Source organism: Phyllostomus hastatus, unplaced genomic scaffold (genome assembly GCF_019186645.2).
Source record: "Phyllostomus hastatus isolate PE091 unplaced genomic scaffold, TTU_PhHast_1.1 phas_contig_198, whole genome shotgun sequence".
In the NCBI taxonomy this organism is placed as follows: domain Eukaryota; kingdom Metazoa; phylum Chordata; class Mammalia; order Chiroptera; family Phyllostomidae; genus Phyllostomus; species Phyllostomus hastatus.
In genome coordinates, this window is record NW_025333715.1 from 2,575,630 (window position 1) to 2,599,013 (window position 23,384).

At 58.7% G+C, this 23,384-nt stretch overlaps 1 protein-coding gene across 1 annotated transcript; it reads right to left on the reverse strand.

Moving 5' to 3' along the window:
* Window positions 1-2,448: 2,448 nt before the first annotated feature.
* On the reverse strand, window positions 2,449-20,493 carry NUP50 (nucleoporin 50). The gene is made up of 8 exons (XM_045834899.1): window positions 20,153-20,493; window positions 17,236-17,314; window positions 15,436-15,519; window positions 12,689-12,875; window positions 11,063-11,731; window positions 8,269-8,350; window positions 6,619-6,737; window positions 2,449-5,697 (listed from the first exon to the last, which is right to left on the reverse strand). Exons 2-8 carry the CDS (start codon window positions 17,302-17,304, stop codon window positions 5,495-5,497), a joined length of 1,413 nt encoding a protein of 470 aa, XP_045690855.1. The 5' UTR covers window positions 17,305-17,314; window positions 20,153-20,493; the 3' UTR covers window positions 2,449-5,494.
* Between the last annotated feature and the right edge of the window lie 2,891 nt (window positions 20,494-23,384).

A 23,384-nucleotide genomic window follows, 5' to 3' on the forward strand; every position in this document is an offset into this window, starting at 1 on the left:
GGGTCCGAGTTCGAGTGTTGGCGGGCGCCCAGCAAGCCGCCTGGTCCTACAGAAGATGGACTGGGGGCCGTGGGCTCTCCGATGCCTTGCTCTGCGGTCACTCGGGCCGACCGCCAGCACCTGGCCCTGCGGGGCCCACGGACCGAAGCAGCTGCAAGCCCTTCTCACTCTGTGGGCTCCTCCTCCCGTGGTCACCTGCCCTCCGTTCCACAGGTGGGCGGTGGGGGTGGGCCCTGCAGACAGAGGGGGGGCCCGAGGGAGGGCGGGAGGGCGGAGAGGAGCACAGGCACACCTGAAGCTCGGCGGGGGACGCCACGTCAGGTCGGCCCCGCCCGGAAACCAACCGCATAAGAAACGTTGCGGCCGGAACCTCCCGCCCGGCAGCCCCGGGAAGACAGTGAGACGGCGGTGGGCGGTGGGCGGTGGGCGGTGGTGAAGGGGGTGGGTCGGCCGGTCAGCAGACTACCAAGACGGCCTCCTGGCCGCCCTGCTCAAACCCCTTCTCGTTAGGAACCAGGAGGTCCTTCCAAGCTTCTGCCATTCCGGGGTGGGGGGGGATGTTTGCTGTTTGGGGACGGTCTCCCCTAGAAGCCGCCTACAAGAACCGCGTCCCTGTTTGTGGCCCAGGGGTGACCTGCTCCGGTTCACGAGTTCTGACCCAGAGGGACTTTCGGGAAGCACCGTCACGCCCCCGCTCAGAATGGGACGCCGCCCGGGAGGGAGCAGCGGTGGGAAATTCGTGCCGGGAGGGGCGGGGGGTGGGCAAAGGAACCGAACCCGCACACCACACGGCCCGTGGTGGAGGCGTGCACAAGCTGAGCGTGCAGACACGCTGGGCTTTGTCCGACTGACCGACAGCTGGGTAACTGATGTGAGGAAGGGACGGTGTTTGCCTGGGGGTGGTGATGATGAGAGATTCCTTTCGCTCACAGCCTCATGTTGCACCCCTTCCCCCCGGACGTGGCCCCTGCTGGAGCCAACAGGGTTCACAAGCCTCCTCCCCCGTGTGGGGACCAAGGGCCTTTCGTCCTGGAATCCGACTTGAATAAAAGTTAGATGGCTCAGTTTGAAACCGCCACGGTTGTTAGCGAGTTTTCATGACCACGTTTTAAAGTAAACCACTTGGTTCAAAATGTCTTAGGCGATGCCGGAAGCCGAAGAAGTCGCGCCCTTTCCCGGGCACACGTGTGCCTCCAGGCGGCAGCCCGGCATCATCCATCGGCCTGGCGACCCTCCTGGCGAGCCGCGGCTAGCCCGTGGGCCGCGGGCCCAGCCCCGCCGGCTGGGTTTTCTCGGCTCTGAGGCAGAACCGCCACCACCTACCTTCCTGGGCTCGACCAGGTTCCCGGGAGACGTGCGCACGGGGTTGGCCCAGTCCCGCAGTCCGGTGGTCACGGCTGCTTGCCCCCCCCCGCCCCGCCAGGTGCCCGACGGGGCTGTCCTGGGGCACCTTTCAACAGAAGTCTGTGTAGGGAGCACAGAGGTGGCCAGAGGGTTCTCAAATTCAAGTGTGAATCAGAAACCACTTGTTCAGACCCAGAAAACATTCTGGGATTAGATGGTGGGGACGGTGGCACAACTCCGTGGATGTACTGACAATGATCGCATCGGACAATGAATGTTACAGTCTGTGAGCTACCGCTTGGTGAAACAGGCCGGCCCCGACCCGGTGCTGGGCGGGGCCCGGTTTGTCCGAGTCCCCGGGGCTGCTGCTGCGTCTGGGGCCCGCCCGCACCCGTGTGGGGGCCTGTTCCGGCCCAGCCGCCCAGCGGAGCCCCGACAGCAGCACCTCCACGAGGAGGTGGCAGTTCGGGAGGAACACCTGGATGGGCGGGGCACGTCTTTGCAATAGGTCCTTCATCAGGGCCCACCTCTCGCAAACCAGCTCCACGCCAAACTGCTGGGGAAACTTCGTTAAACAGGCAGGAGCCTGGCTCCTGACACTGTCCTTGTTAACGCCTCCGTGGTGGTTTCCTAAGTCCCTGAGCCCTTTACAGCTACACAAACTCAAAGTATGTTTTGTCTTGATAATTGCGATCCTCTTAGTTCTAAAATGTCCTGGAGAGGGCTCAGGATTTTGACCCCGAGGGATGCGGACACAGGTCCAAGTCCACTTACTCTGACCTGTAGGCAACAGCACTCCCAGACTCCGTCCTTCGGAACGCCCGCCCCAGGGCCCACGTGCTCGGGCGGCCCGCCGCGTGGACAAGACCGGGTAGTAGACGTAAAATGCCCACCACAGCGCTTCAGGTAGCAGCCGGCGGAGGCCCTGCTACTCCCACTCTAGCTCGTCCCCACGCGAACCCCACAAACTCCCGGTCCGCAGTCTGGAAGCGGCCTGCACCAGCGGGCGCATGGGCCTGGGAAGAGGGCCCCTGCTGCCCGCCTGCAGAGCCTGCCGTGACCACCGGGGGCGCCGCGGAAGAAGGTGCTGGCCAGACGCTGGGCTTTCGTTTCCTGGTCGTTTATTCACATTTCCTGGGCCGTTCCACTTCCTCAGTGGGCTCATTCGAAATCTAATACAAATGGAATTACATTGTCTGACAATTCAAGTACTTAAAAAACAGTTTCCTCTTTAAAATAGAAAGCGCACAATTTCTCCATGTGATTGCTAGGAAGTGTTCCGGCTCCGTTACAACTGTGCCCGCAGAAGGAGGCTGCTCAGTCCTTCCCGTGGGACCCTGCGAGGCTGGACGCCCAGCGCGGCGGGCTCCCCCCTCCGCCTGCTGCCGCCACGGGGTAGCCCGTTTCTGCTCCGACGTCTCCCTCCCACGAGAACAGACACTGGCGTGTGGGAGGGAGCCGCTTCGTCTCCAACGTCTCTGAGGGCACGGCGCTTGCATGTGGACTGTTCCGGAAGGATTACCCAACCTCCAGAACACAGGACCCCTGACCTTTAAGACAAAGCCACACCGGCCCTCCCCGTGAGCCACTCGCTGCTGGAACTACCAGGAAGGCGGGACGGCGGGTGGGCGTTCTGGCAGGCAGCGTCGTGAAGGGCGACTTGGAAACTGGAGTGGTGCGGCAGTCGCTGCGAAAGAAAACCAGACCCGCCGCGGCCAGACGGGCCCTTCCAGGGAAAGTGCACCGTGAACACCCGCCGCAGAGCCTCGGGCACACGCCTCCCGCCAGGAACTGGCCAAGGAGGACGGCACGCGGCCCACGTGTCGCCCGCTGGGAATGCTGGGAAGGGGGGACCGACACACGCCTCTTCGAGGAAAGCCCACCGGGATGCTCAGCGAGGTGCCCCTGCCCAATCTGGGGCAGAAGGGAGGTCCCCGTCCCTTCGGGCCCCGCATGCGGCCCACGTTATAGGTCTTCCAACCACAGGTGAGGGTCTCGGCCCACACTGAGCCCTTCCGGAGACCTGACACTTTGTTACGAGCAGTCAGCACGCTGGGGCAGAACACGTGAGCCCGCCCTGCCCTCCGGGGCCAAGGGCCCTCCGCCGGCACCACGCGAGGACGTGGGGTTGGCAGAACACCCGTGCATCCGGAGGCCCTTGCGCAACAGTGCACACTTTTAAGTGGGCACCACCCGATTCCCAAGTGCAAGCGTTCTAGGAGAACGTCACATTTTGAGTTGTGGTCTACACATCACATTTTCCCCTGTAATTTCACTGTGACAGTGAGTCTTAGCAGCGAGTTTGCTGGGAATGTTGGGAAGAAAAGCCACACAGTCACTGCTTGACAGAGGGGGGAACCACAGGCACGGGGAGTACGGGGCGCCCCAGCCCCCCAGCTGCACACCGGCCTCAGGCCCAGGCTCACAGGCGGAGCGGCGAGCGCTGCAGGGGCCTGGAGCGCCTGCCTGCCCAGGTCTGCATCCCGCGGGACGGGCACGGGCGGCTGAGCCGGACCCGTCCCGGTCTGCCCCGCCTCCTCGTCCTTCCAGAAGCTGGGTGAGCCGACCCACCTGGATGCACGGGGCAGGGGCAGGGTCGACCCCGTGCTCATCATCAACCACCTGCAGCAGGAGGACACGAGCGGTCCCAACTCCCCGGAGCACGAGCAGACACCTCTGCCGCCCGTCCCTCGGGCTCCCACACCCAACAGCGCGGACCCCACTCGCTCCGCGTGGGCTCACCCGAGGCCACCCACTCTGGGCCCCACGCTCACGTCGCCGTTAAGAAACAGCCTCGGGCAAGAATCTCATGGTAAACACATCTGATCCTAAGTTTCCCTGCCCCCTTTACATCTAAAAGCCATAGTTTTTAAAAAGCACCTGCACTATCTACAACTGCTTGGACCCCTCCTTTCTGAGTCAGGAGAAGCGTGCCGAAGATCGGAACACGCGAGTGGGAGCCCCCAGGCACCGGCCCTGAGCCTGACTGAACAAGACCCCCCCACCCGCTGCCGGCACCGAAGGTTCCTGGAAACGGACCCCAACGCTGCAGTTCACAGCAACTCCCGCGCCCGGTCCTCCAAGGACGCCAGTACCGGGGACCTGACGTCGGAGGAGACACCCGGTGTTCTCGGCCCACCCCGGCCCCTCCCCCTCCCGGGGACGTCCTGACCAACGGGGGCCTCAGGTCGGACGCCGAGCAGCCCGGCGTGGGAGTGAGAGGCAGCGTTCGGCACCCCACTCTCCTGCACGGCCACACCGCGTGCCTCCTGGCGCAGTCCCACGGCTCGTGTACAAGGAGCGCGCCCGGGACTTGAGCAGAGAGCAGTTCTGAGGCCCACCGGGCGGCCCCGGTGCAGGTGACCACACACACTCACTGCCTTCCGTGCACGCTCTCCCTCCGACCCACTCGGCGTCACGGGGCTCACGCCCGCGGTTTACAGCGCCACGGCACTTGTGCTTTGAAACCTCCTTCCCGGCCATCCCCCCGCCTGTCACTGGGGGGTGGGTACACAAGTGACGGCACCTCTGAACACAACTGCAAACCAAAGAGCGAGCTACGGGTTTCCTTCTGAAATGAAGCCGCAGGTCCTGGGTCCCAGGCAGCAGCCTCCAGGGTGCAGCCCGTGGCCGCCGCCCAGCAGCCCCACGCAGAAGGGGAGGCGCGGCCCCCGATGCAGAGGCAGCCCGGAAGGAAGGCACGCTCGGAGGCAGCGAGGCCGGTGGTCCCGGCGCGGCTCACGTGGGGAGAGCGCTGTCCTCGCAGATCAGCCGGGCCCGCGGAGGGGGGAGGCGGCTCCGGGCCGGGCTCCCCGGGCGCTCCGCCGCCAGAGGCCTCGCCCGCACCGCGGGTCCGGAAAGCCTTTGCAGATCCAATCGGTACCCTGATTCAGTCCGTAAGAATTCACTTGTGGCTGGTTTAGTAAATGAACGTAAAATCTCTCCCGAAATTGCTCTCTAACGTATCTTACACCTCAGATAGCTCTCAAGAAGGCAGAGTAGTTTCTTGACACTAAATGTTAAAGGTTTATTGGCCATACTGATTTCCTCACAAAAGTTTTAAGTCACCTAAGAGTGCCGAGCACGTCAGCGGAAGGAGGAGGAGAGCTAACTAGCGGGCGGCGGCGCGGGGTCCCCAGGCCGCGGGCCCTCAGGCGCCCTTCTTCTCCACCAGGACCCGGTGCAGCTCGTCTGCGTCCTCGCTGGTCTTGACCCGGATCAGCATGGTCACGGGGCTGGCGGCGTTCTTCTCGTCCACGGGCGGGTTGGGGACGCAGACGATCAGCACGTTGTTCTTCCCCGTCCGGGTGCACGGCATGCTGGGAGGGACCAGGACGTTCAGCAGAATGTTACCTGCAAGACAGCACCCGGGTCACACGGGCCGGCCGGCGCTCCGTGGGAACGGAGCCATCGGAGGCTCAACACTGAACACCGCGGCCACGCGCTTCCTGGGCCGGAAACGGGGGCCACAGGAATGTCACGAAAGCAGGTGTGGTCCAACACGGTGTCCTGAGAGGCCCACAAGGCCACTGGCGGGACTGGGGCTCAACCTGGCTGCGGAGGAGCCGCCTCCGCCGACCACGGCGCCCCTGCAGCCCACCCACTCCTGTCCCGAAGGAGCAGCAGCCAGCGTAACCCGGAGTCGCCACCGAGAGGCGCACGGGAGAGTGGTCGGCGGAGAGACGAGTGTCCCCAGGGGCCGCCACGGCCCACTGGGTCAGAGTGGCACCACCGTGACAGGTCACACACCAGTCAAGCTCACAGGAAAGACAGAGTGTCCGGAAGTCTCACTCTGAGCCCAGCCCGGCGTGGCCCGCCGCCCCCCCCCAGATCTGCCCGCCCCTGCCCCGGACTCCCCTCCTTTCGGTGGGCTGCTTTCAGGGCCAAGCTGGGGCATGGGCTGAGGGGCGGACTAATGACTATTTGCTATACAGAAAGGGTTCCTTTAAATGACTAATCCCCTCGTGTGTTTATTGAACTGTCCACTTTACGCACAGCCCGACGGCAACGAGTCTGACACAAAGGGGCATGAGCACCGCGCTGGCCGCAGTGCACACGCCCCACACACCGTCCCTGCGGCGCTCGAGGCAGCCCGGACGCCCCACAGGGTGTGTCCGCCCCAACGACCCCCTCTCCCCCAAGACCGCATGCGCACGCTCGACGGCCCAAGGGGCTGGGCCAGGCCGGGGGGGAGGGGGCGGGGGGAGGGCAGGTGCGCGCTGCGGGCCGAGTGGCCAGGACAGGTTGGCGCCGACCGTGGGAGGAGGCACCCACCGAGGTTGGTGTCTGCTCGCACCAGGAGCTGCGTCTTCTGACTGGCTGTAGGTTTCAAATGCAGAGTGCCCACGCCTTTCTCTTTAAATTCATTGTCTTTCTTGTAAAATAGTTTACACCTGCGGAGGAAAAGAACGGGTACCGTCAGACACACGAGGACAAACCGAGTCTCGGTTTTCTAGTGCGCACTGTGGTGCCCGAGAAGAACCCCCGCCGACCGGCCCAGGCACGCCCAGAGCGGGAGCAGCTGGTACCCCTCGTCCAGAGCCCCTCCCGTTTCGTCACGGTTTTAGACAGCGGGCCCCATGGAACAATGATTTTATTTTTAGAGAATAAAGTTTTTATTTATTCTCCAAGAAAGGGGAGGGGCATGGTGTCCCACGACACATTATTTAATATCACTTTTCAAACCCGCCCCTTCTCGAGTCCGCCAAAACCTCGGCCGAGCACCCTGCACCCCAGCCCGGCCCCCAGAGACCGGGACCAGCACAGGACCCACGCTCTGCCCCGGCCCCCCCCCCCCGTTTCCCGCTTCCGAGCTCTCCTCTGGGCTCCCACGACTTCCCGGTCTCCCTGATCCACGACAGCGCGGTCAGGCGTCTCCCGGCCGCCGCGCCTCCCAGCCCCTGCGGCCACCAACAGCCCGACCGAAGCCACTGCGCCCCAATCGGCGCTCACTCTGATTAGAAAAGAACACTCAGCTGGCCCTCCTCTGTGTCATCCGTGTGATCAAATTCTAAAAACAGGCAACAGAATGGCTGACTTCTTTTAAAAGTTCTCAGAAGTCATGGCCACTTGAAAATCTCACGGGCTACGACGATTTGTGTTACAGGAACTGCTGACTCATTAGTCCCAACATTTCCGGTTAGAAAACTACATCTAGGGAAGCTTCCAAAATGGCAAAGACGGTCTGCAGCAAGCGCGTGCTAACAGTGCTAATCTCTTCTCACTGCCGTGAGAACCTGACAGCAGGTGACCTCCCGCCCCCTGCTTCCGTCCGACAGCGGCAGCTCGCGCGTAACACAAACAGGCCGGACCGAGGCTGCCGGAAGGGGTCCGACCTGGGCGCTGGGCATGCAGTGCGACCCACAGGGGACCCACAGGGGACGCGGCGGGGAGCTGCACCCTGGCACCTGCATCAGAGTGCTGACCCACGGCACCCGAGTACGCTGAAGGACGAAGCAGCTCCCGTCGAGGGGACGACAGTGCTCTCACACCCTTACTGGGAGGGGACGAGTGTGCAGAGGTGCGAGGGGACCCAGGTGCGCCAGGGACGCCTCCGGATGAGAGCAGAAGCGGAACCTGCCTTCAGTGACAGGGACTTCCCTCCCGGGGGACCACGAGGAGGAAGAGGAGGGAGGAGAAAACAAAGGGATGGGGGAGGCAGAGGAGCTGGGGGCGGAAGGCAGAGAAAAGGCCCAGCTATCGCCCTTCCAACGCAGAAAAGAGCTGCGTGGGCAGGAGAGGGCAGGCTCCGCCCAGCAGGGACCTCCGAGAAGCCGTCCTGGCTGCAGTGCGAGAGCAGGCCCCAGTGCCGAGAGACGGGGTGCTCGGGAAGTCTGCGGGACGGTCGCCCCAGCACCCTCCAGCCGGAAGCCCACCCGTGTTTGAAACTCAGTCGCTGAGTGGATCCCTCTGAGTAGCACTTACTTTTTGGAGTAAAAAGCATCTTCTTCTTTGACTTCTGTAACCACTACTTTGGGCGGCTCATCATTTTCTTCCTCATCTCCACCTTTCATAAAAACAACACCAACTCAGCAAGATTCAAACCAAGAGCTTGAAACCGTGACAAAGGAAGTTTGTTATCTACCCCCCATTTCAACCTAAACATTTCATGTGAGCTGACACCAAGTTTTCTGGGGGTGGGGATGCGCCCACTGGATTTTCATTGTTTTGTGAAAAATGAGAACAATTTTTAATGGGAACATACTTTTCTAAAACAACTGTTAACCTGTAGAAAGCCTTGGAATGACAAAACATCCTTGCTTATAATTGTGTACGCAAACTTTCAAAGGAGAAACTCAGTCACCCCGTAAGAGCGTGACCCACGCGGCCTCTCCCACCCCATCCCCTCCCCGCCGGCTCTGCTCTGCGGCCTCGGGCTCAGAGCGCCCACTCCGCTTTGCTGCGGACGCGCTGACCGAGGAGCAATTCCGCTCCAGGCTGGAGTGTCCCAGGAGCAGCCCCTCGCCCCAAAGCGCCTCTCCCGGGAGGCGGGGGACGGACGCACTGCTCCCCGGAGAGCGGCAGGAACCTCCGGACCGACTCACATCCACGGGGGTCAGCAGACCGATGAGCACAGTCTCCCTCCAACCCCTGCGGGCGGGCGCCCATCTCCTCCAGCCCCTCCCCCTTCCCCTCCCCTCCCCTAAGAGAAGGCGAACTCCGCACTTTCTGAGGATGGATTTGAGGACTGGTCCCCCACTGTCTCGGCTGGCACCTTCAAGACCAGTAAACCCTTCCTCACGCCCACCTCTGACGGCGGGGGCTTTGGGCACACGGGCCAGCAACAAGCTCTCACGTGCGTTCCCATCACCACTGGGAAACTGCAGCCTCTGACAGGCTCTGACACCTTCACCCCCGATGTCCTGTGACTACGCCCGCACCGCACCAAGGGACGCCACCACCAGTCAGATGGGAAGCAGAAAGGGTGTTCACAGGGCGAGCCGTCCGAGCCGCCCGCGAAATCAGCTCCAGGCCAAGGGTAATAAGCCACTGAAGCCTCGTTGGCCTCAAAGGCCTCTGCAACCCCACGCCCCGCTGAGCCACGGCGCCTCCTGCTCCTTTGCCCACCAGCGCCCCGAGCACAGGGGAGCTCTCAAGACCCCGCATTAGATGCAAACACCCACCCCCCAAAGAGAAAGGCAGCCCCACAAACCCTAAGTTGAAAAGCGGCCCCTGGAAAAACGGCTCTGGCACGCGCACGAGCCCCAGATCCAGGGAAGGCGCCCCCTTCTGGGAGAGAGAGCCCCGTTCTCCGAGCGGCCCCCCCCCTCCCCCCGGCTGGGTCCTCCGGGCTTCGACAAGCTTCCCCCGTCCTCCTGGTGCACCCGAGGTGGCAGGCACAAGGTGAGCACCAAGTGCTTTACGGAGGGGGGGCCTTCCTGCAGAGGCGAGGGCTCAACGCCAACGCCACGCCCCCCGACCAGCACCAGCTTCGCGTCCCTGGGACGGCCTCAGCCTCGGCCGCTCCCCGTCCATCCTGCCCAGGGCCGAGGGGAAGCACAAACGGAGACCCTCACCTACGGTGGGCCCCGACAGCCCCCGCCGGAGCACGGGCTGGACAGTAACGAAGTGGAGCTCCAGGGGAAAACGCAGTTTGTAAAAACTGTGCCACCAACTGTGGTTTCCCTTCTCGGATCCACATGTCACTCCCACCTGACAGGGGCACCCCTGCCGCCCCCACCCTGCACCCACACCCTGCACCGGGGTCCGCTGCTCCCAGCCACCAGGCAGGAAGGGGCTGGTGACACAGCCCTGCCTTCTCAGAGAGCTCAGAGCCGCGGAGGGGGTGGAGGGGCTGGGACTACGATCCAGACTCTTCGCCTCGCTGGGGACCCTGACACTGCACATAGCAGAAACTTCTGGAATGGAGGGTGCAACCCGGATAGGTCTTGGGAAGACATTTAACGTCTTTCCCCTGGCTATGAAAAGTCCACCTTTTAAATTTAATGTCACTGCTTTGTTATGGGACTTTATTTATAACCAAATCTCCTAAATACAAACAATTCAGTGGAATAGAGAACAATTTTTCAACATATGTTAATTTACTGAGCTTTTTTTATATGCAAAGCTATGTGTTCAATACTTTTCAGAGCCACAATATTTCATATTCTTAATTTTTCTATATTCTTACTCCTCATAACGACCCCACAAAATAGGCCTCGCTCCACTGTGTGAATATGGAGGCAGAGGCTCAAAGAGGCCCCTCAAGCCCTGGCCAGCGGCCAGCAGTCGGAGCCTCGTCTGGATGCACTAAGGTCGCGGGTTCGATCCCTGGTCAGGGCACATACAGGAATCAACCAACGATGCATGAGTAAGTGGAATAACACACTGATGTCTCTCCCTCTCAAATCAATAAATAAAAATTAAAAAGTAACATAAAATACCTGGCTGGTGTAGCTCAGTGGATTGAGCACGGGCTGTGAACCAAAGCATCACAGGTTCGATTCCCAATCAGGGCACATGCCTGGGTTGCAGGCCATGGCCCCCAGCAACCGCACATTGATGTTTCTCTCTTTCTCCCTCCATTCCTCCCTCCCTTCCCTCTCTAAAAATAAATATATAAAATCTTAAAAAAAAAAAAAAAGAATATACTTTAAAGAAAAGTAACGTAAAATAAAGAAAGGCTGGCCGACTTGGCCCAGGACCCCACACAGCTGGAAGGGGCCGCGCGCAGGGCTCACGAGGACCCACGGGGACCCGGGGCCAGCCGGACGCTCACCTTTGCAGTCAGCACTGCCGCCGTCCGCTTGCCTCTCCGCCGTCTGAATGGAAAACGGCGAAGAAACTGGTTTATTCTGGGTGGTGTCTTTGCCAAATAAACTGGAGTTTCCAGAAGGAAGGGAAAACCCAGCCAGGGGGCTCGAGTTTAACAAGCGAAACACAGAACCGTCGACCTTCTTGCCGAAATTAAACGAGGCACTTGCTGCTCCGGGCGACGGGTCCGCTTTGTTTTCGGGCACGGCCTCTGTCTTCTTCTCGGGGGTGCCCTCCTCCCGCCTGTCGCCAGGGAACAAAAATGGGGACTCTTGCTGTGACTTGGCTGCACCAAACGGGGCAGGAGGCTGGGCGTCGAGCGACACTTTGCTGGGTTCCTTGACGGGGTCGCTGCCGCCGCTGTCGCCGCGCTGCTGCTCGATGCCGGCCAGGTACCTCTCGTAGTCCCTGAAGACGGGCGTCAGGTCGCACAGCGGGCTGGCGTTCACGTGCTTCACTATCCAGTCCCGCACGCAGCAGTTCAGGGCCGCCAGCTGCTTGTGGTAGGCGCTCCCGTGGGGCGCGGGGCTCGGGGCGAGGCCGGCGGAGGGGGGCTGCTGGCTGTCACCATTGGTTTTGGGATCTGAAACCTTACTATCAACCAAGGAGACGGGGCCATTTGCAGCAACAGACCCTACAGGAAATTCAAGTTGTAGGTTTACACAGAAGCTGACTTGACTGAGTCACCTACATTTCTATGTCCTTCCTCCCATCCTGTGCTTCCATCACACCCCGGTTTCGTGACAGTTCAAGAAGCGTGTGCGCATCTAATACTTAGGATCCGGCTGTCACAAGAATCCAAACAAACTGTACGAGAGCAGTATCTCTTACAGGCTTGTGTTAGTAATTTTGAAACAATCTTTTCCTTCAAAAGGATGCCCACCTCACTCGGAACTGTCAAACACTGTTAGTGTAAAGCTCAGCCCCTGGGACTGTGGGACAGAGCGTACACTAGCGCCGTCAACACCGCAACAGGAAGTGCCCGTCTCGCTCACACCAGCCACCCTGCCTCACGAACACGAAACGGGGCACGTTTCCAACAACCGGCTGCGCACAATCCCAACAATCGCCTCCAAGAACCCGGGACTCTAGCCCGCAACCCCGTTCCCTGTTGCGAATCCCCAAAACTCTGACCACGCCTCTCAAAACAAGACCAGGCAACCGACATCTGCTGGGCAAGACGCGCGCCCGCGGGAGGAGCCCTGGGTGTCCGGGCGGCGCGGGGCCAGGGGCCAGGAGGGCAAGCCTCCACAGGCCCTGCCCAGAGCTTCCTCTCCCCCTCTGACCCTTAGGTCAGCTGAGGGTCATTCTCATTGCCCAGCCGAAGGCCCAGAGGTGAAGGAACTCTATCAAGGTCTCAGAGCTGGCAAGCAGTAGAGCTGAGAACAGAACCCAGGCCTATTCTGGCTCAAAAGCTTGTGCTCTACCCAAATCCGTGAACAGCCAACATGAACTTCCTTCCCTTTCCCCCTTAGCTTTTGCTCACACAGTCCCAGGACCTACGCTAAGTACAAGGAAAACATCTTTGTAAACTCAGTTTTCACAGGTCGCCTGGACACGGGTGTCGGTGGGGGGAGGGGAGCTGACTTACCGAAGGCCGCCTTGGTCTCGGGGGCAGCCCGGGCACCGGAGAAGGGGGAGGCGCCGGTCACGCTGTTCCCGTTGGACAGTCCTTCCAGGGGCTTTGATCCGGTACAAGCACCAAATCCAGAAAACCCTCCTCCTCCAGAAGGGGCGACCAAACCCTTGAAGCCTTTAAAGGCCCCCCCGCTGTCAGACTGAAATGTAGAGAAAGGGCGCACATCAGACAGTGTTCCATAACCAAGAAGCACGTGCGTGCTGCCACTGCCGCCGTGGCGGGACAGCGCGGAGGAGCCCAGCAGGGGGCCGAGCGGTCTCGCAGCCACAGCCCTGCTGACGGGGGCTGCCCCGGGAAGAGTCCCAGACTGTCCGAGTCAGGACAAGGGCAGCGAGACACCCAAGGTCAGAACGTGAACGCGGTGATGGCAGACCCAGCACTCGGCGTGAGAACTGAACACACGCTCTCCGCACGACCGAGCCCCACGCTAGCTATCTTCCGTGCACCTACGGCTCACCGACAATCAGACTAACGAGGCTGCACAAAGGTCCAGTTAGGAAAACTGACAGTACTTTACCCACTTAACCTGTAGTTTCCTAACCAGTTCCACAGCGTCCCACCTGCTCTCAGCCTACAAACCCCTGGAAGGTGGCTTTGCCGCTCCGGCCGGATTTTCTGCAGCCGAGAAGGCCGGAGGCAGCCCTTCCCTCTGACTCGCCCACCCGCTGCTCCCCCCACCGGTCTTTCCAGCGGGCTCTTCCCACCGCCGCCGCCTGGTCCCGTCTCTAAGCCCGAAGCCTCGGGAACGCTTGGCACTTCCCAGGAAACTGTGAAGCTGCTGCTCTCTGTCCCCGAGAACTTTCGGAGAGAGGCCCCCTCAGTTTACTGTGCTTTGCCCAAGTCAGGACGATTCCTGTGAGACCCTTTCGTCACCCAAGGCTGCGATGAAGCGGCGGGGGCGGGGCTGAGCACAGACCAGGGACGCCAGGGAGGCTGGAGGAGGCACCCCCAGGACTCGGTCCCGGGGGGCAGGCTTCCGGAGCCCGGGAGAGCCCATGAGCTGCAGGTCCCCCACACACACGATGACCGTCGTGACCTCACGGGGAAATCACTGTCCCTGCAAACCCTTCCTGTTCTAAACGGGCCGGTCAGCCTCACGCCACTGCACAGTTCTCAAAACCACCAGTGTTCAGTCACATCTGTGGAACTCCGACAGCTGCAGACAGCTGATAAACTCGTGGCAACAAAACTTGGCAAAGAATGCCAAATCTTAACTTGTATGACTTTTAATACATGTAATAAATATAGCTTAGGTTCTGAGCTTTCAATTTGATTTTTGACGATTCCAAGTCCAAAATACACAGAACTGTTACTTTAAAGAACCCGGAAAGGCGGCTCTTCAGAGCCTTTTATTTTGCGTGATGTTTAAAAGCCACATGGTATTTATAGGTGTTTTGGAAATTACTGACAGCAAACAGGTTCTAGAATCATGGCAAAAATTCAAAAGCCACTTGTTTAAAAAAAGAAAAAAGGAGTGAGACCTTCAGCACAACCGGAATTAAAAAGCTGAACCGGATGTCCACCTGGGCTCCAGGGCAACGGAAACGCCCTGCTCTGGCCCGCCCCCGCCCACCACTGCTCGCCAGCGCCCAGCGGGTCTGCAGGGCAGAGGAGCAAACCCACTCCCGGGGGAGAGCGACGCTTCAGCATCTAAGCGTGTCATCACACAACACTTAACTCCTCGAATGCGCAAATTCTAACAGAAATCTGATGCTAAAAGTTGTAGCTGCATGTATCTGTGGATTTCAAACATCCACATGTGGATACTTACGTATGTTTATTTATCCACGTGTATCCATTTCCTTTAACAGCCGAGGACGCCCCCGCCCCCCGCCTCCACCGAGTGTGGCCTGAGGCTGGCGGGGCCTCTACTTCTCCGCCCCGTTCAGCCCACAGCTCAGCCAGCTCTCCTGAGGCCATCTCCCCTTGGGGGCCCCATCCTCCTGGAGAACTCCCCTTAGGCCTCTGTCGGCACCTGTGTGGCCGAGCTCCCCCCGCCTCTAGGAGCTCCCAGGGCTGCGAGCACCTCTCGCCCCAGCTCCTGTCCCGAGCAGCCGCCCAGACAGCTCCGCCCCGCAGGCCCGGGGCCGTGGGACCACATTCCCAAACAGAAAGCAGCCATTTCCTCCCTAACAAGTTGCCCTTCCTCCATGGAACCTCCCTTGACTTTAACACCCACATCCAACTAAGTACCAGTCTTCCGAATGAGGCTAGACAAGAAAAGAACTTGGAATTTCTTTTTAAATAAAAAATCTGAAAAGAGCCACGGCAGCAGGAGTGGCTGTGCAGGTGCACCCCGCCCCCAGCAGACGTCCGGGCCGCCAGACACGCAGGGCCGAGGACAGCGCCCGGCGCCCGGCAGGGCTGTGAGCTGTGGGCGGGGCTGACTGCTGGTTCCCCCACCTCGTGACTGCAGGTCGAGTGGGACTCCAGGAACAGCTTCTCCTGTCCCTTCTCACACCTACCCGACACGCCGTCTCTGGCCTTCCGGGCAGCCATCCTCACCCCCTCCCTCGACAACTGGCCCACGTTCTGCCTTCTCCAGCAGCGGGGCCAGCCCCCGGGAAGGCCCGGCTGTCGCGTTCACCCTTTTCTGGGACCACACCAAGGACGCACACGTGGGGCCGGCGCTTTCACCAGCGTCTACCGAGCTGACTCCCCCCCCCCCCCGCCCGAGGAAAGCTGGGGGAAATACTCACTTCACAGCCCACAGTCCTGCGCTTTGCTTTCTTGATGGCTCTGTTCTTCAGGACCTCCTCACTGGCCACCGAGAACGTCCCCACCTGCGGGAGCACACAAGTTCAACGGCAGCAAGACAAGGCCCGAAAGGACAGCGGACACTGAAGGAAAGGCCGGGCCGGGCCAACTGACCGAGCACCGGCCGGTTTCCAAGTGCTGTTAGCAGCCGTAACACGACTGGCAGCGTGGGCACACTGAGATAAAGCTCATGTCTGCCATCTGTCCGTTCTAGCGCTAGTCCGACGAGTCGGAAGGGCCCTGGGCCCACGAACCCAAGGCCTGAAGCGCAGAGAGAAGACTGTGCGCGTGGACGTCCGGCCAGGCCAGGCCCGCCGAGGCGGTGGTGCCCATGACGCGGCGCGGTCCCCGGGCGCTTCCCCTGCACTCAGAGGCTTTAACGAAAGGCAAGCTGCTCTGACACCCAGGCGCCCCGATCTAGTGCCGCCCCACTGCCGCTTTCCAAAACGAAATCTGCGTGGAGGACACACACACACTCTTTTTAAAAGAGCTCTGACCACTTGCCCATTGTCCATGAGACCACTGAGGCACGGGGGCCCGAAGTGGCCGCTGGAGGCGTTCCAGAGGGCGCCCGAGCGCTCCGCCCACCATGAGGAGCGCACCAGGGACCTGTGGCTCCAGCTCCTCCTTCCCTCCACCCCACAGGATCGCGTGAAACCTTTTCTGTGAAAGTTCCACAGTTACTTCAGGAAACGTTTCACGGAGAGATCCCCGCATCCCTGGAAGGGAGCACTCGGTCACATTTGCCCACGTGGAATGAACGCCCTTCCACGCTCATTCCTGTGGATCTGCCCAAACAGGAGTTCCTTTCATTCCCGAGATATTTCAGTGCCAAAGCAAACCTTTATATGGTAGCCTGGGGCTCGCCAGGCCTGGGACGGAGCTGTGTGCAAGACCCGGAAAATACGCGGTGACCAGAGTCTTGGTTAAGAAGCACCACGTCAGTTAGGTGTGTTAAAAGCCGTGTTAAAATATTAGCGTGTCTGTGATTTTGACTTCCCTAACCGTATGTGTACCTGTATTTGCAAAGGAAAAAATATTAGTTACTAGGAAACAGACTCAGAAAGAGAACAGCACTCTAAGAGTAAGCTCAAAAACACTTTTGAAGGTTCTTTCATTTAATTTTAATTTTTTACTTGACACTTTTGTCAACCTGAAAGGCTAGCTTGGTTACAGGCTGGCCTGGGCGCACCAACCTGCTGTGCTCTACTCTGTGAAAAAAAATTTCCCCAGGGAGGACCATTCTTATTTTGATGGCAACGAAACTAGGCCACCCTAAATTCTACTCCTATTAATGCCACTGTTGGGGGGGGGGGGTCTCTGATCTGCAAGAACAGGAAGTAAGGCTGGTCTCGAGAAGATCAGCGTCACGAGGCGACCTGACCCTCCAGGAATCTGAAGGGCGGCTGGCAGGACACCACTCCGCGGGGTCACCTCACGGTCACGGACTTGGCCCTCAGCCCCGACGGAGTCACGCGTCCGGAGTGCCGCAAGCACATGCAGCTCAGGAGCCGGGCGCTTCTCAAAGGAGTGGAGCGTGCGGGGACTCGGGGCAGGGACTGGGGCGGGGGGCAAGGCACCTCAATGCAGTTCACAAGCGTCCACAGGAGCACAGGCGGGGAGACCTTGCAACTCCCGTGCAGCGCGGCCTCAGAAAGGCCTTCCCTCACCTACACAGGCTTCCCGAGGAACCGAGTCTTCATTGGGGAACAGTGGGAAACGCCCCAGGGAAACTGTCCTACCTCTTCTGCTTCATCTTCCTGATCCCAGTTCCTATCTGTCAGTTCCTTCTCGGCGATTCTTTTGGCCATTTTTGCGACCCTAAAAGTAAAAAGGTTAGAAGTAAAACGTTTGCTTTTCTAGACCAAGAGATCATTCTCAGAGACTTTTAAAACTCGCTCCGGCATGAAATGAGATAAAACCATTCCTGATACCACCAGGAACAGTGGAGACCTTTACGAAGGAGCCCCAGGCGCCCGGCTGTCAGACCCAGGGCAGGGCGGGCCCGCGCAGGCCCACTGCGCGCTCTGAGCCGCTCTAACCAGCCCTCTCCGGGGAAAATTAACATGCCACCTCAACGGACGTTTCTAAAACCTGACATCTTAAATACCGTATGTATATAGTAAAGAAGTGCTCAACTAACTTATTCCATGCAAACCATAGTCCTGCTGCAGACAAAGCCTCTTTGCTACTTAAAATTCTCTTCGAGGTGACCCAGAGAAGCAGCCCATTTCGGGCAGGACTTCCAACGAGGCACTGGTCCCACCTCCAAGCACAGGTCCCCTTCCCTGGGCCATGGGCCGCGGTGAATGCATTTCCCAAGACCGAACATTAACTACCGCAAACTGCATACTGCAGTGTAAAAGCTCAAAATGCAATTAATATAAATGGGTTAACATTCTGAGAACTTATGGCCGCTTCAAAAATAAGCCATGAGCTTGACCCCGTCACAGCAGTGCACCACAGGGCAGGCAGGGGAGGCGACGGGACTGGCAGTGCTGTCTCTGCCAGGACCTGAGCCCTGGCCAAAGAGGGTGCCGGTACCTGCCCCTCCGTTTAGGTTGTTTCCTCTGCCTTCGAAAACAAAAACCATCAACTGAGAGCTCCACTTGAGGGCCCTAACTCACCAGCTCAACAGGCCCAAACCCTCCCCTTCCTCCGCCCCCTCCCCTGGCCAGGAACGTGCCTAGTAGGTCGGGGGGAGGGGGGGAGCTCACACCCTTCCCCAGAGTCTTTCCCCTCCTACTCTGCCCTCAGCACCACGAGGCCGAGTACGTTCTGGAACTTCTCGGTCATGAAGGCACAAACTACATATCTCAGTGTCCACAGAGTAAAATTCAAACGATGACATTCCAAAGTGCTCCAAAATCTGACCCCTGTAATTACACAAGAGTTTTCAGCTTCGAATACCATCCTAATAATCCTTGAATCCTTTTTTTAAAGTCTCCCCACAGACCTTTGGCCAAGTTTTGCTACTAATTTTTGAAATCCGAACAAAAAGCAGCAATGGACTTTGCACATAACCCCTTACTGAACTTGAACTGTCCCAGCCTAGGTCTCTGCAGGCACTCCTTTGGCCACTTCGCTGTTCCGTAACCAACACTTCCACCAGAGGGCAGAAAGGGGAGAAGGTGAAATAGCCACTGTTGCTATTAACTATTAATTGTGAATAACTTATCGTTAAATGGAAAAAGGAGGTGCGGCTGAAAGTGCAAACACTGTAATAAAGTACAACTTTAACCTCTTAACTCAAGCGCACAGTGGAAGCGATAATCATCGCGGCCAAGCCGTCATCTTCCACCACGTCATCCCATCAGCACCTAACCGGAGGGCAAGGGGCTGCGGGCTGCGGGCTGCGCGCTGCCCGGACCCGCCCGGCGGCGGCAGGCGCTCTAGCTGCGGGGGAAGCAGTGATGTGGGGCGCTGCGCATTTGAAAACCACCACGGTAAGAGGCCCGCACTCCAGTTCTCCATTTTCTTGCAGGAGTCCAGGGGCAAGTGATTTAATTTTTGTGCCTCAGTTTCTTCACCTTTAGAACAGGGAGGTATGAAAAGTAAATGAGATACACAAAGAACTTAGTCTAGAATAGTGCCTGGAACAGAGGAAGGGCCTAATAAATATTAAAGAAGCAAGTTTTGTTAGAAGCACACAATATAAAATACTACTTCCTCCTCCAAACCTTAAAAGTTCTACTATGGAAGAAGAGAATTTACTTGAATTAGGAGCCAAGCTTCAATTCATTTTATTTCAAAGCATGACATTTCAGACAGTAACTTTTTATGCAAGGTGAGGAAAAAACATTCCTATAAAGGACTTAAAATAAGGCCTGGCACCCTGGGCGTCTTATGAGCTATTCTTCTAGGGACTTGAAAAAAACGTCTGGGCTTGTGGTTAAAAGGCATCAAGTGATGAGATGATTTCAGGGGAGCACTGTGGTGGGAAATCGAAACTTGGTAACTGGAGGGAGGGCATGTGGTCTCTGCCATCCGGTCCTGCCCAGCCCGCGGGGCTGAACTTGAGTCCACGCTCGCGAACCCTACGGTGCGGTGCCCCGAGGGGAAAGAGAACAAGGGCTGGACCCCGGAGACCGAACGTGGGGGTGGGGGTGGGGGTGCAAAACTGCTTCTTTCTTAAAGGAACAAAGCAACAGGAAGATCAATGGCCTGGAAACGCAGTAAGAAAGTGAAGCCAGGCCGAAGTGGGCGAGAAGAGACAGGTGGAAGGGCGAAGGGGACAGAAGTACCGAGAGAAACCGGAGGAAGTGAAGCAGAAGGCCTTGTCAGGGCAGCCGCGGCCTGCCTCCGGCCCCCGCCAGGGCCCAGCACCCGGGCGAGCCTTAGCCAGATCGGACACCCCGCAGCCCCAGCAGGCCGGCCCGACATCACAAACAACCCCGGACTGCGTGGCTGCTGTCATCCCGCCCCACCCTCCCGAGCTTCCCCCTCGCCCCGCGCGCCCCATCCTCCAGCCTGAGTCCTTCATTCCGGCTCCTCCTTCCCCAGGGTCCAGGCCCCTTCTAGACCCAGGTCCCGTATGCCGATCCGGCTCTGCTCCCCAGGCCGCCCCGGCCCCCGCCCGGCCGTCCGGAGGTCCGGCGCCCAGGCTCTGGCGCTGGTCCCCATCTCCGTCCCCTCCGGTTCAGCCGGTCCGCCTCTCACCTCCCGGGCGGCTGCCGCGGCACTCGCTGGGTTGTTGGCGCGGCGAAGGTGCTCGGGTGTGCAGAGGCGGCTCGTCGCCGGGGGGGAGCACCTGGCCGCTTCCGGCGCGCCGAGGTTCTCGAAGGACTCGGTGACCAGCAAGCCCCGAGTCTCAAACACCATACCCCCTGAGGGCCTCGTCTCTCCGCGGTCGGCAGGGACGGGGACAGCTACCCGCTCAGCTGGAAATTGCCGGGGGATCCGCGCAGAACACGGCCCGCGCCGCCATTTTGTAAGTCGAATCTACCCCTCGAACCCAGTTTCGGAAAAAGGGAGGAAAGAAACGCCCGCGTCCAGCTACCGCGCAAGCGCGCCGGAGCTGCGGTCAGCGGCCCCTCCTTCGGGGGGGGCAGTGGGCCTCACGCTGCGCAGTCGCACAACTGCTTGGAAACCGTCTCCGGGAGGAGCGTCCCAGTCTCACGCATGCGCGCGCCTGCCTCAGCCGGGGAGCCGGCGCCCGCGGCTGGAGTTGACGCACATTGGTCGCATGTCGGCCGCCGTACGCGTTTGAGGCGTTCGCGCGCGCGCACGGTCCCTGCTGCGGGGCTGTGGGACCTGTGCTACACGAGGCGCGCAGGACACGGGGGGTTGGGCAGTGATCCCGCGGCTCCTGGTTTCCGTGTGCAGGGCTGCAGGGCTGCGAGGAAACTGGCAGTGGTCCGGGAAATGTGAGTGGCTTTGGGAGAGCGTCACGTGGGGAGCTGGCGCCGCCACCTCGACCCTGCGAGCTGCCTCGTGGCCCTGCCACGTGGTCACCTGCGACGCGCCTGGCTGCGGCCCAGGAGGGTGGCGTTGGTGGAGGAGGCATGGACCCTTTGCCCAACAGCCTGCATTCGTTTGTTTCCCGTGGTGGGTGAACTGGGGTGAAGAAACGTGCCCCACACTGTGCACCTAGTTGGACTCAACGGAGGTGAAGCCTGCGAAGCGCGTGTCGAAACTGGCGCCGACACCCCGGTCCAGCGTCACGGTTCCTGTGCTAGTGTTTTTGTTCTGTGTTACAGTGGAGCGTTTCAGGCTGCGGGTTAAGCTGTACACGGCAGTTCGGCTTTGCCCAGTTCTTGACTAAGGGTGAAGGCTCTCAGCCATGAGACACTACGGGACTTAGACCCGTCAGTAGCTAATTAGAAACTTGCTTCAGAAAAGGAACATTCTTAGAGCAGTGGTTCTTAACCATTTGGCGAACAGGCGTTTGTGGCTATACCTGAAAATGCAAAGACAGTTTTTGCAAGTATGCGTGTGGGAAAACCAGTTGGCGTGTAATTTCCGGGTGTTTATATGAACCCTCTCTAAAATCCTGTCCATGGACCCATGTGTTAAGGACTTCTTATTTAGATACTGGATCGAATGCATAAAAGGTAAAAAAAATAAAATAAAAAGTGGCCCCTGCTCTGGACATACAAGAAAAAGATTTATTCCCTGCCATTACGTTTCCTTTCCCTAAGACCAGACATCCAGAAGGAAGATGTTGCCAGATGTTTTTGCTGCTTCTCTGAGGTAGAAGCGAAAAGCCCAGGGGTTCAACCCCCAGCCAGGGAACCGTGTCAGGTGTTTATCCTGCACACTGTTGGTGAGTTGGATGGAATAATGAGAACCATACGTACAACTAGTCGAGAGAACGTTAACTAACAGTGTATTGCAGAAAGGGATCCTTATGGCATGCACTTCAATGTCTTTTTGTTGTTTAAACATTTCATTTATTGATTTGAGAGAGAGAGAAGGGAAGGGAAAGAGAAGCATCGATTTATTCCCCTTATTTGTGCACTCATTGTTTGATTCTTCCCTGACCGGGATCGAACCCACAGCCTCAAATATCAGGACAGTGCTCCAACCAACTGAGCTACCCAGCCAAGGCCAGTGTCTTTGTTTTCATCAACGCCAACAGAACTTACAATACAGACCCTTTGGGATCATGCAGAGCTTGCCGAAGCCAACCGGTGGGTCAGTGGCAGAGCTGGGTCCGGAGCCCAGCGTCGCCCCACTCCACAGGCCCTTTCAACAGCAAATGCCTGCTTGGGGGGACCCCACCAATTTGGCTGGAGAGCCACAGCTGTCCCTCTGTCTCTTCTGCCTGTTGCGGTCAGCTTTCCCACACTCCACAGTGACGGCTCTAAATCCTCACCGCTTAGCCCTCTCTAGCCGCCTTTCTCCCAGCCCCCGGCCTCATCTCCTGCTTCACCATCCTTAGGATGTGGTGGGCACGCCACTGGTTCCCAAATGGACAGACCCTTCTTTTTCCGAGTTCCCTTCTGTCTAACGGCTTCTGAACCTTATATTTGGATCTGTCTCTGAGGCTTATTCATCTCAAACTGTTTTCTAGTGCCCTTAGAAACGGGTAATTTTTGCTGTGAACGTCAAAGTATAATTATCAGTCAGCTGCTGTTATGACTGTGGACAAAAGGGCCATGCACAGTCCTGACAAGCCCAGGAGAGGTCTGCGCCGCGGGCCCTAGAACTCAGAGACCGAAAACAAACACACAGGGTGTTCTGAATGTGAAATTCCTAACTAAAAGGTCCTGGCATGTAGTCACAGCCTAGGCCTGCAGCTTCCTTGACAAAGGTCAGCCTTGACTATCAGTCAGCCTTGACCGTCAGTCAGCCTGTCTGTTGTCTTTTTGCATCTAAGATCACACACATCCTTGGAAAGTCAACATAACCCCCTTTTCCAGACCCCTCAGGGCAGTACAACCCCCACCAGAGCAGGGGCCACAGAGTCCCTCATTGCTCTCTCGTTGCCCACATGCCATCTCCACGTGCTGTGATGTTAAATATTAACTCTCCTGTACCCACCAATAAACAAGCGTCTCTTCATTTTACTTTTTATTCGGTCTCAGAGGTTTCCCCTCTTTGCCTTCCACCGCCTCCCTGACCTACCATCAGTGGACTTCAGGTGACCCCTGACGTCCCCTCCTCTGACCCCGACGTGTGGGATAGGCTGCAGAGCTGCCGTTCGTTCTGCAGAGCGTTTCTCAGTCCGGCGAGACTTAGCTTCCTGGCGATTGTCACCAGTTTGGCTCAGACAAACTCAGAAATTGTCTGCAGGTTTGGATGTTTCTTCAGTCGAAAATATCTAGGATGCTGCCCTCTGTGGGACACAGCCTAAGGAGTGATAGACCCATGTTCCCATTTCTTCTGTTGAAATGTGGCTTTTTAATCACAAAAGTTGTGTTAAAAATATATTGTAACATAAGTTAGT